This window comes from Octopus bimaculoides, chromosome 17 (genome assembly GCF_001194135.2).
Source record: "Octopus bimaculoides isolate UCB-OBI-ISO-001 chromosome 17, ASM119413v2, whole genome shotgun sequence".
Classification (NCBI taxonomy): Eukaryota; Metazoa; Mollusca; class Cephalopoda; order Octopoda; family Octopodidae; genus Octopus; species Octopus bimaculoides.
The window spans coordinates 42318131-42331113 of NC_068997.1; the positions used below are offsets into that span (position 1 = coordinate 42318131).

A 12983-nucleotide genomic window follows, 5' to 3' on the forward strand; every position below is an offset into this window, starting at 1 on the left:
ATATATATATATATACACACACACTTGTGTGTGTGTGTATGTATAATTATATATGTGTGTATATATACATATATATATATCATTATTCACATTATTTACATTGGACGGATATGTGTCCTCATCTTGTTTATTGTTACCACAACGGTTCAGCTGATTTATTCTCCAGCTTTCATCAGGTGTCCTGGTGGAATTTTGAACCCAACCCTGGGATCTCGTTCTTAAGGTATTTTTTGATGTTATTATTATTTATTCAAGGCACTGCCTGGAATTGAACTTGGAATCTTGGGGTTAGTAGCCCACACTCTTAACTTCTACACTATATGCCCATCAGAATCTTGGGATTAGTAGCCCATGCTCTTAACCACTATGCTATATACCCTTGGGCATACAGCACTAGTGGTTAAGAGGTGCAAGGGATGAAGTACCCATGTATCTAGTAATCCTTCAACTAACTGTAATCATACAGTACTACATCCCACCTCACTCCTTCACTTTCATATTTTCATTTCCACTCTTACATCTATAGGAATAAGACATCAATTTTTTGCTATCACAAAACTGTCCTTTCCTGTGGTATTTTTTCACTATATATTTGTTGTGTATAATTGAATATTCTTTCAATTTTTCAAAGTATGATGACTTTATAGCAGTTCCCCATTTCTTTGCACAATTGTTTGCATTTTTATTGAACTCTTCAAAGTATTTTTGTATGCAGGTATTGAGTAGTAGAGTGAAAACAAGGCAGTGCTGTATAATATGGCCTGCTTCTTCACATTTACAGGTTTTGGGGCCAACCTTGTAGCATCATAACTTTTGATTGGCTCATTCTCATTTAGTAGAATGTCTTCTGGTTTGTTAAAGAATGATGGCTGGTTCAAAAGTAAGGACAAACTTAAGTATCAGGCACTCAAACAAACCAAGATAGAAATGTTCACATCGGCGGTGAACTGGCAGAAACGTTAGCACACCGGGCGAAATGCTTAGCGGTATTTTGTCTGCCGGGACGTTCTGAGTTCAAATTCTACCAAGGTTGACTTTGCCTTTCATCCTTTCGGGGTTGATAAATTAAGTACCAGTTACGCACTGTGGTCGATGTAATCGATTTAATCCCTTTGTCTGTCCTTGTTTGTCCCCTCTATGTTTAGCCCCTTGTGGGCAATAAAGAAAAAAGAAATGTTCACATCGTGATCCCTGTCAAGAAATACTTCATGTTACCTGTGAATTCTACCTGACACTTTGAAGCTGAGTTGAAAGATAAGATATCCAGAAGCTCACCAGATACGTGTTAAACACTGCCATAGTGCAAAAATGAACCCTAAAAGTTTTAAACTGGATATTAAATTTGGTGTTTTCAAAAGGCTTGATGTGAAAGAGAAAAAAAAATCAGCCACATTGCCAAAACATTAAATGTTGCAATGTGTACAGTAGGAACAATATGTGATAATAGAGAAAAAATTTCAACTGCTCAAGGAGCTGCTCTGTTAACTGCTCAGAACTTATTTTTTCATAGATTTAATGTGATGCTTCAAGTAGAATAGCACTTGAGTGCTGTATTTGTCTAGAAATTATTTTCATGCACAAAGTGGTTGTATTGTTTGCTTTATTTCTTTTTTATTGTGTATGATTTTTTTTTTTCCCCCTGCTAAAATTAACTGTCAGAATGCATCTCACTTTATATGCCCGTGGGTTATGAGCACGGGCTACTAACCCCAAGATTCCAAGTTCGATTCCAGGCAGTGACCTGAATAATAATAATAATAACTTTGAAAACCACGTTAGGAATGAGAACCCAGGTTTGAAATTTCCCCAAAACACCTGATGAAGGCTGGAGTGTATATCAGCTGAAACGTTGTGTTAACAACAAACAAGATGAGGATAAATATCCATCTAATGTAAATAATGTACATAATTCCTCATCTCTTAAATATAGAACTGAAATTGCTTATACTTCTACAATACACAAAATATATATTTTTTTCTTTACAATTCCTAATATTTAATTATAAAAATACAGCAGGATTTTATTTTTATATACATCGAATGGCTATGGAGGTCCAGTAGAGTAAAATTGGAAACAAAGGGGGTCCATAGGCAGAAAATGGTTGGAAAGCACTGATGTAGAAGCTCTGTCAGCTGGACATGATTGGAAATGGCACATCATCAGCCAACCCTAAAGAGCAGAGACCACATTGCAATAGAAATACAGTGAGAAGACATCATGTCTGTGGGTTTGAATGTGGTGATGAGTAAATTCATGATGATCAGCCAGAGGCCTTTTCTAGATGCAGTCTCGGATGTCTGTATGTGTAACCATCATCAATTCACTGCAGTTTTTCACTATTAATGGTGAGATACTATTTTCTTGGTAAATTTTCCTCACGGTGAATTGATGGCGGTGAACTCCTTTGTAATTGTAATAGCAGCAGTATTGTTCCAGACAAGGGAGAAGTATTACATGGGTTTCACTGGAGGGTTTGTAATTGTTGGGGGCTGACCCTGAAGAGGAAGTTCAGTATATGTTGAGGATCTAACATCAACAGGGGAGATTGTTAGTGATGAGGTCTAGCATTTGCAGAGGGTATGACTGTTCTAGCTGCATAGGGTTAATGTTTAGGGAAAAAAGGACATGATTGTTTTTTTTGACATGTGTAATGATTAAGTTTTTGTTTTGTTGAATGAGATAACATTGACATGTATTATAGGAGAATGGTTTTGAAGTTTCTGTTCCTGGGGTCAGTGATGGCACAAGGTCTCTTACATTGCATGTTAAATACGAGTGACTGAGTATCGTCTTTATAGGGATGGCTGTTGTTGGCTGTGAATTCAACTAAGTCAATCATGTATTGAAGAAAAGGTTTAGGGGACAAAAGTGAACCTTGGACATAGAAAAGTTGATAGAATAGGACAAAGAGAACTCTATAGGGCCTCACTGCAATTGTGAAATTTTTTTAGAAGCTATTAATTTAAGAGATGAGAGAGAGAGAGAGAGAGAGAGAGAGATACAAAGCTCATAGGTAGGCAATTTAGAGCTAGGATACATGTGTTCCAGACAATACTTTATTGATGTCAAATGCAACAACATACTAGTGAGTGACATAGCAGAGAAGGTCTCCAATAGATTTGGCTTGTTGGGAGCCTTATTGGTAGCCGTTAGAGAGAAAAATGGATTCAAGGTGTTGGTAATATGACTGTTAATTACTATTCCCATCATGTTTGAAAGATGGTTGGGGTCAGAAAGGTTATTTTTCTTAAAAATGAGACATACTGTAGTGTTTTTCCGAAGATCAGGATGGATCCCTGCCAAAAGATTGAAGATTGAGGTTAACTCTAGAATAAATTGTCTGAGAAGAAATAGTCAAGCTTGTAACTCTATTTGTTTGAAACAGTTCAAAGGTGTTTTTGCATTTTATATCAATAATTATTGGTGCACTTGATTATGTTAGTAAATCTTTAAGTGACAATCTTGAAAAGCTAAAGTTCTCAAGCAAAGTAAGTGACCAGCTAATATGAACTTATATAAACTTTTCAAATACTATCTGTAAGTAGGACAACAAAAATATACAAGAGTTTTCTTAATTTCAACGTGATTAATAAAATATTGTTTTTCGTTTTTCAGTTCTTTTGATGGCAGACAAAATGATATTTTCAAGAAGTTACGGCAGCAGCTACAAGACCTTCATGCTAATGTGCAGCCACTTCAGTTCTCTACATTCCCAGTTTTCAAGGTCACAGACGTCTTTATTCTTATATTTTCATAAGTGTTACAAGGGTAGTGAGCTAGCAGAATTGCTAGCATGCCAGGCAAAATTCTTAGCAACATTTTGTATGTCTTTATGTTCTGAGTTCAAATTCTGCTGAGGCCAACTTTGCCTGTCATCTTTTTGGGGGTTAATAAAATAAGTACCAGTTGAGCACTGGGGTCGATGTAATCAACTTAACTACTCCTGGGTAAGGGTATAAAAAACTGCATCCCTTTGCCCAGCCATGTTGAGCTAGTGTAGCAGAATGGGCTCATAAAACCAGTTAGATCTCAAGCCATTCTATGGTGGAGAGAACATGCTGCAGTGGACCGTCATTCCTAAAATTACTGGCCTTGTGCCAAAATTTGAAATAAGACACAGATGTGTCTGTGTGGTTAAGATGCTTGCTTTGTAACCATGTAATTTTGGGTTCAGTCCTTATGTATATATGTGTGTGTTTGTGTGTACCCTTGTCTTGACATCACATGATGGTTGTAAACTAGTGTCACCATCACCCAAGAGATTTCCAATCTTCTGTGAAAAACACATCTGGTTATAGGGAAACATTACTTTGCTTGGAAGCATTTGAAGACTAGTGACATTCAGCCGTAGAAAAGCTACCTCAACGAACTCTGTCTAACCCATGCAAGCATGGAAAAGTGGACATTAAAACGATGATGAGGAAATTCTGTTTAGACTCTTCAGTGGTCAGAGTAAGGGGCAAAAATTTTTGGCTTTATTATCCTTTTAGCATTCAAACTGGCCATATCCAGCCTAAATTTGTTTTATGTTCAGATTGGCCAGATTTGGCATCTCATGCCTACCATACAATGTTATTCTAAAAATACACAATCAACATCATTGAAATCTCAAAGCTACAAGACAATGCATGACTAATTTAAAACAATGTGGATAAATGAATATTACATTTGACAAAGAAATTTGAATGCTAAAGGGTTGGCACCTTATCTCATAGAAACCCCATAATTTTTTCTTGTAACCGAGAGGTTTCAAAGAACTCATTTGAGGGAACTCTGTTTCAAGAGTCATATACTAATGTGATTGCAGTTGACGATAACCTTTCGCTATAGTGTGGATGTATGCCAGTGTGAAATATATATAATTTTTTGCCATACACCATTTTCTTACCTAAATAATATTTACAACTAGAACATTTTATTTTTCATATTTTCTTGAATCAGTGGTTAATGTAGCTGAATCTTCTCATTTGCAGTGTTTTCATATTCTAATGGATAAGAAACTCAGAAATCTGCTTTTATCGTTACAATGCTTAACTACATAGAAAATGTAGTTTCATGCTATAATACACATTGGTCTGTTCTTTGCAGTACTGCTTTTCAGTAACATAGGCGTTTTCCTATAAGCAGTGACTAATCCCTTACTCAACACTTTCCTCATTTCGATAGAAAGTAATATTGGGAGTAGTTTCCCTTGATGTTTCTCGTGATGCAACATTACTTTCTGAGAGAGAGAGAGAGAGAAAGGAGAATCAGCTCTGGTGCTTGATCTTTTACTTATTTCAGACACTAGACTGCAGCCATGCTGGAGCACCACCTTGAAGAAGTCCTGGTCCCAATACTTAATTTTTTCAAAGCTTGCTACATATTCTATTGGTCTCTAATGCCAAACTGCTAACACCAGTTGTCAAGCAGTGGTTGGGAACAGACGCAAAGACATACACACACGCACACACACGTACACACACACACACACACACACACACACACACACACATATGTATACCACTTCAAATATTATTTAAGCAAGTTTAACCCTTTCGTTACTGTATTTATTTTGAGATGCTCTGTATTTCTTTCAATTACTTTAAATATAACAAAGAATTTAGTAAAATAACTTAGTTATCATTCAGCTAGTGTTAGGAACATAAATTGTGACTAAAGTTTGGTGGAAGATTTAAATTCAAGACTTATGAAAACAAGACATTTGTACTCAGAGCCAGAGCCGGTTTCAGCCGGGTTGGTAACAAAAGGGTTAAGCCATTTACCATTTCTGTGGCGCCCCCACTTCCTTTGATGCCTTAAGCATGTACTTATTTTGCTTAATGGTTAACTCAGTGCTGCAAGTCGTATTCTCATGCAAGTAACACTGTAGTTTTATAGATTTGTTACTCGATCTGCAGACCATCCTTAAGTCAACTACTGTGTGTTTATTCAAGCAGGCTTCATCATGTTAACTGAATAACAATAACAACAACAGTATCCGTATGACTTCACTCATTATCTTATCTTCTAATTAGCTCCATGTAACGTAAATGAACTTTACTATCATAATAAAAATGTTTGCTTTTGAACTTAGTTCATCTTTAGAGAAAATGCAATGTTATCCTTTGATGCATTTCACCTCGAGTAACGAATGTATATTAATTAGGTATAACTTCTTTCACTTGATGCCAAATTTTGTCTTTTATGAGCTTTCAAGTTTCTATCAAATCTCAACTTAACTTTCAATCATCATCATCATCATTAACGTCTGTTTTCCATGCTGGCATGGGTTGGACAGCTTGACAGGAACTGGCAATGCCAGGAGCTGCACCAGGTTCCATAGTCTGTTTTGGCTTGGCTTCTACAGTTGGATGCTCTTCCTAATGCCAACCACTTTACAGAGGGTACTAGGTGCTTTTCAGGCAGCCCCAGCACCCATCCCAGTGCTTTCTACGTGGTACCTTGGTTTTAAGATCTCAATTCTGTTGTGGTGGGCTAGGCACATCATTTATAGGTACAAGCATGGATATATGGTTAAGAAGATCACTTTGCAACCATGGGGTTTTGGGATTCAGTGACACTGTGCAGTACCATGGGCAAGTGTCTTTTACTGAAGCTAACCAATGTCTCATGAGAGAATTTGGTAGACAGAAAACTGTGGAAGCCCATTGTAGAGATGTGTGTGTGTGTGTGTGTTTGTGTTTATCTCCCCACCACAACTGGTGTTGGTTTGTTTATATTCCTATAATTTATTAGTTTGGCAAAAGAAACTGATGTAAAGAGTACTGGTGCTGGTGCCACATGAAAAGCACCCAATATACTGTGCAAAGTGGTTGGCATTAGGAAGGGATCCAGCTGTAGAGACTATGCCGAAACAGAATAGAACCTGGTGCAGCTCCTGACCTTGCCAGCTCTTGTAAACCGTCCAACTCATGCCAACATTATTGTATTACATATGGTAATGATGTCAATTTATTTGATTAAACCTTTTAAGGCAGTACCCCAACAGGGTCACACTCCAGTAACTAAAACAAGTAAAAGATAAAAGAACCTCACCATTTTCATATGCTAATTAAACACTAATTTAAATATTTACATTGCAATGATTTGTTTTTGTTCTCATATGACAACATATTTCTTTTCTCTTTTTTTTTTTAAATTTTGAAGGTTAATAATATTGAATGCAGTCATAATGAAGCATTGAATAATTATGAATCGAAATGGACACCGTTCCCAGAATTCTGTTCTAGCTGTGCTACAGATGTTCATTGTGGAATCACAGATCAACTAAATGCTGGTTATTCTGAAACAAATGAAGCTTGTACCCTTTCACAACTTATCAATCATTTCCACCAAGAAAATTTAAATAATAACCAATCAAATTGCATTGAAAAACTATCAAATTTCAATCCAGGTAAAGATGTGCTACTAATAATTACAATGTAATTACGATGTAGATGACAGTTTCTGTTACCTAGGCAACAACATTTTTTTTTTTCTGTTGTAAATACTGATAACAAAGTGACTCAGGGCCAACGGTAGAGTAATCCTTTAGCATTCAAAGTGGTCATGTCCAGCAAAATTATTCAGTCTGTTTTGTGTTCAAACTGGCCAGATCTGGCCTCTTACACCTACACTACAATGTCAGTTTAAAAACAATCACATCATTGAAATCTCAAAGCTGCAAGGTATTGATTGATTAATCCAAAATAATGTGAATAAATAAGCATTACATTTGACAGAGTAATTTGAATGTGAAAGGGTTAAGCTACTTTGGCAGTAATCCTTTTAAAAGCAGTTTAGAGTAGGGGGTTGTGTGTGTGTGTGTGTGTGTGTTGGTAGGGAAGAGGGAAAACTGCAAGTATTTATGCTTTAATTATATTAAACAAATATACATATAACCGGGTATTGAATGCATCTGATAACAAAAAAATAAAAATAAACCCTGACATTTAAGCTAAAATCAGACATGATCGTATTTGAAAGAAGTCAGAGTGACAGGGCAATCTGAATTCAAGCCTGAAGTATTGACAGTCATCTTAAAATGTTACGTATTCAGTGTGAAAACGATGAAATACAAGTAAGGAGTTATTCTTCTACATTTGAATATTAGACTTCTATTGCAAGGGAACTAGACTAGTAGATATGATGTTGGACAACAAACATAAATTCTTGCATTCAAGTCCACTACAGGTTTTATTTTATATCTGTATTTGATTTTGCATAAATCACTTCACATAATTTTTGGAATAAGGTATCAGCTTTTTTGAGAATGTTACCTGAGATAATTATTTCTCTCATCTATTTAATGTTATAAAAGAGCATAAGAGACGTTTAAATTAAGCATCTAGCACAGTTTGATTCTGCATCAATTCTATGATATTTTGCATCTGAAGAACTTGCTCAGTGCTAACCCCCTATGAGATGTATCACACTAGTGTACAGGTGAGTATAAATTTATCAAATATGAACGATGATAAATAAAAGTTATAGGAAATAGAAAACAATATAAAATGCATTTCTTTATGGTTTCATATCTGAGCTTAACATAACAAATAGTGTTTCTTACTTGTATTATATGCATTACAAATATATCATAAACCTCCCATTTGTGTGTATACACCAGAATATTAGTTCTGTATATGTGGCTTTAAACATTTTGTTTCCTGATGTGGTGACAGCAGCCCTCAGTGGACAACTCTAAGCTAAATATGTTTCCTGTCCATCACAACTGTATGTCAAATAAATTTATCTGAATTTATAGAACCATCACAAACAGATGTAGCAACCTGTGGTTCTCAGCCTTTTAAGTCTATGTGAATGGCATATATATATCTTATTTGTAACATACTAAGGTTTTGTAACATGATTTTTAGGTGTGACTATTAATTTTAACAATTTCATGTCTTAGTGCTCATGCTACATAAAAAGCACTGGTGATGGTACCATGTAAAAAGTACTGGTGCTGGTGCCATATGAAAAGCACCCAGTACACTGTGCAAAGTGGTTGGCATTAGGAAGGGCATCCAGCTGTAGAAACTATGCTGAAACAGAATAGAACCTGGTGCAGCTCCTGGCTTTGCCAGCTCCCGTCAAACCGTCCAACTCATGCCAACATTATTATATTACAAATGGTGTTTGTTAAATTGATGTTCCCTGATTTATATTAAATATATATCATAAGATCTACTGCTAGAAAAGGGTAACCCATGCCTGATTTAACCAATAGGAAAGCAAATGTTAATATATTCTAATGATTTAAGGCAGCAAGCTGGCAGACTCATTAGCATGTCAGGCAAAATGCTTAGCAGCATTTTGTCCATCTTTACATTCTGAGTTCAATTTCTGTTGAAGTCAGCTTTTCCTTTCATCCTTTTGGGGGTTGATAAAATGAATACCAATTGAGCCCTGGGGGTCAATGTATATGACTTATCCCTTCCCTCAAACTTGCTGGCCTTGTGCCAAAATTTGAAACCAATATATTTTCATGGTTTGACAAGCTCTACAGAGTAAATTTCCATTTAGCTGAGTCTGTACCCCCTGTAGTTGTAACTACATCATTTTATTGTTACCCCATAAGAACATGTACAATGTACAGTTTCAATTCCTACTTTCTTACAAATTTGGGATCTTGTAATTATATTCTCCTGAAATTTCATGTTAATGTTTTTTAAAAGGTACACCTCACCAACACAGTTTAGTTGACATGAAGAAACCAGATTGTATGATTAGTCCTGATCTTTTCACTTGTCAATCACCAGCGGAACAAGAGCCAATTGTCAACAAAGAAACTAATGGGAAAGCAGTGGCAAAGACCTTATTTCCTTTGCCTAATGCTCAAAACAGCAGTTCATCAGACAATAACCAACAGAAGAAATCTTCATTCATCAAACAATGTCCAATCTGTCAGGAAGTTTTCTTACCTCGGTAAGTATGGATTTATTACAGCATACACAATGTTTAATTTAAATGTACATGACTAATTGAGCAGAGAAACAGAATTGTGGGTGTTCATCTGGCATGGGTTTGATGGTTTGACTGAGGACTGGCAAGCCAGGAGGCTGCACCAGGCTCCAATCTGATCTGGCAAGGTTTTACAGCTGGATGCCCTTCCTAATGCCAAGAGTGTAGTGGGTTCTTTTTACATTTCACTGGCATGGGGACCAGTCATGCAGCACTGGCTTCGACTATGTTCAGATGGTGCTTTTTACATGCCACCAGCATGGGAGCCAGTTGACACATTCGCATAGTCTTTTTACATGCCACCGGCACGGGGAGCCAGTTAGGCGGCACTGGCATTGACCCACGCTCGAATGGTGCTTATTACATGCCACCAGCATGGGTGCCAGTCAGGCGGCACTGGCCAGTTTATATTCAGTTTATATAATTAATTAGTTGCAGTAAAGTGTATTTAAAATAACTAATTGAATAAAATTCTTCTCCCTCTTTATCATTTAACAAACTGGACTCCGTTGGTTATGACAATAAGGTTTCCAGCTGATCCAGTCAATGGATCCAGGTTTCCAGCTGATCCAGCCTGCTTGTGAAATTAATGAACAAGTGGCTGACCACTCTACAGGCACACATACCCTTAATGTAGTTCTCAAGGAAATTCAGCGTGGTGCAGAATGTGACAAAGCCAGCCCTTTGAATTACAGGTACAGCTCGTATTTGCCAGCTGAGTAATCTGGGGCAATGTGAAATAAAGTGTCTTGCTCAAGGACACAACATGCTGCCAGGAATCAAACCCATGAACTTACAATCATGAGCTGAATATCCTAACCACTAAGCCATGTAAATGTATGTTATATATAGACTATTAAAATTGTAACATAGATTTCTATTCTGTATCCAGCTAACTAAATGATCTGTCAGTCAGTGTTTCTAGAAATACTGAAAGTATCACAGCAGCTGATTGCCTTTGATGCATACATCAGGAGGATGGACAGACATAGATGAGATATACTGTCAATTATATTAGTAGATAAGAAGCAATCCAAAATGTTTTATATTGTCAATATCTGTTTCATTTACATTTTACTTCTTGTTTTATCTTGGTATTATTTTTGTTTTCCAGGATGACACTGAAGGCAAGAAATATACACATAGAATTTTGTCTTGATGCCACAAGTACTGATATCTGGGAAGATGATTCATAAGTCACAATTCGTGAAACCATCAACTAGATATTCCTAACAAAGAAAGGTTTGTTCAGTAATTCTTATTTTTTTTTATAAGAAGGCAGCAGCAGCAGCAGATAGTGAAGATAAGTACCAGTGACAATCACTGATTCTTTGCAGCCTCCCTTTCACCCTATCTGTTTACATCTGTGTACATCACTTCTAAAAATTATGGCAAGTTTTAGGGAATTACCATCACTATATTAGAGGTCACCCTAAAACTGCATACTGAAACTGTTACCATTCTCTCTTTAGATTGCTCATTTCCCAAATGTAAAAACTGAATTGAGATTATTGCTGCAATTTAACCTCATAGTTATAGATTTACAGAGCTGGTATCACTTACCTTAGTTTGTTGTAGAGTCATCACTATGAAACTCCATTCCATTCCAAGCTAAAAAAATTACACATTTGATTACGTACTATAATCATGGCTCAAATTCAGAGCTGTTGCAGTTATTCCTACACTTGGGACAAGCAAACACAACAACTGTAGATATTGCCAAACTAACCACCCCTCCTAATTTATTTGGAATTGACTGTAAAATAGCATAAGCAAACAAAAAATATCACTCAGGTTGTAGGGATCAAACTTGGTCCTTCTTTTTTCCTTGCAACAAAAGACTATAATGCATTGTGCTAATTCAAGACTGTCCACTGTTGATTCTAATTAAAATTTTTGACATTACTGGAACATTCAAAACCAATAGCTCTTTGGTTGTTATTTTCTCTGTTGTAGATATCATTCATCTTAAATGATAACTTTTTCCTCAAGGTTTTTGTATCATTGCACTGTTTGTTTGGTAATAGATTTCTTTGGCTTTCTGACTCTGAAATGTTCCTTGTAGAAGAAGATATATAAAGTCATTGAAAAAATAATAGGTTTAAAAAAAAAAAAAATTTTAAGTTAAAGAGGCACAGGAGTAGCTGTGTGGTAAGTAGCTTGCTTACCAACCACATGGTTCCGGGTTCAGTCCCACTGCATGGCATCTTGGGCAAGTGTCTTCTGCTATAGCCTCGGGCCGACCAAAGCCTTGTGAGTGGATTTGGTAGACGGAAACTGAAAGAAGGCTGTCGTATATATGTATATATATATATATATATATATATATGTGTGTGTGTGTATGTTTGTGTGTCTGTGTTTGTCCCCCCTAGCATTGCTTGACAACCGATGCTGGTGTGTTTATGTCCCCGTAACTTAGCAATTCGGCAACAGAGACCGATAGAATAAGTACTAGGCTTACAAAGAATAAGTTCTGGGGTCGATTTGCTCGACTAAAGGTGGTGCTCCAGCATGGCTGCAGTCAAATGACTGAAACAAGTAAAAGAGTATCAGGGGACTTAAGTATATATTTGATATTTAAGCTACCGCCAACTAGTGGGTACTGGTAGAATATCCATGGATGTTAAATATTCATTTTTATAGTTAATTACTTGTTGCAAACTACATTCATCCACTAGTTTAACATCCATTTTTTCCATGCTGTCACAGGTTTGACTTGAATAAAATGTTCTCCTTTCATATATCATCATTTAACGTCCACTATCCATGCTGGCATGAATTGGACAGCTTGGCTGGAGCTGGCAAGTCAGAGAGCTGCACCATGCAACAATTGTCTGTTTTGACAAGTTTCTACAGCAGGATGCCCTTCCTAATGCCAACCACTTTACTGAGTGTAGTGTGTACTTTTTGCATAGCACCAGTACAAGAGCTTTTTTATGTGACACTAGCACAGGTACTTTTCACATAGCACCTTGTATTGTGTGTATATATGTATATATATATATATATATATATATATATATATATATATATATAT

At 36.4% G+C, this 12983-nt stretch overlaps 1 protein-coding gene across 2 annotated transcripts in view; it reads left to right on the forward strand.

Moving 5' to 3' along the window:
* LOC106870715 (uncharacterized) overlaps window positions 1–11799 on the forward strand; it is a 17146-nt gene extending 5347 nt beyond the window's left edge. For both annotated transcript variants that reach the window (XM_052974102.1, XM_014916883.2), the window contains 4 exons: window positions 3617–3725; window positions 7151–7397; window positions 9661–9910; window positions 11061–11799. In XM_052974102.1, the coding sequence (XP_052830062.1) occupies window positions 3617–3725; window positions 7151–7397; window positions 9661–9910; window positions 11061–11142 (688 nt within the window). In that variant the 3' untranslated portion in view covers window positions 11143–11799. The remainder of the gene's footprint in view (window positions 1–3616; window positions 3726–7150; window positions 7398–9660; window positions 9911–11060) is intronic.
* Window positions 11800–12983: the final 1184 nt, after the last annotated feature.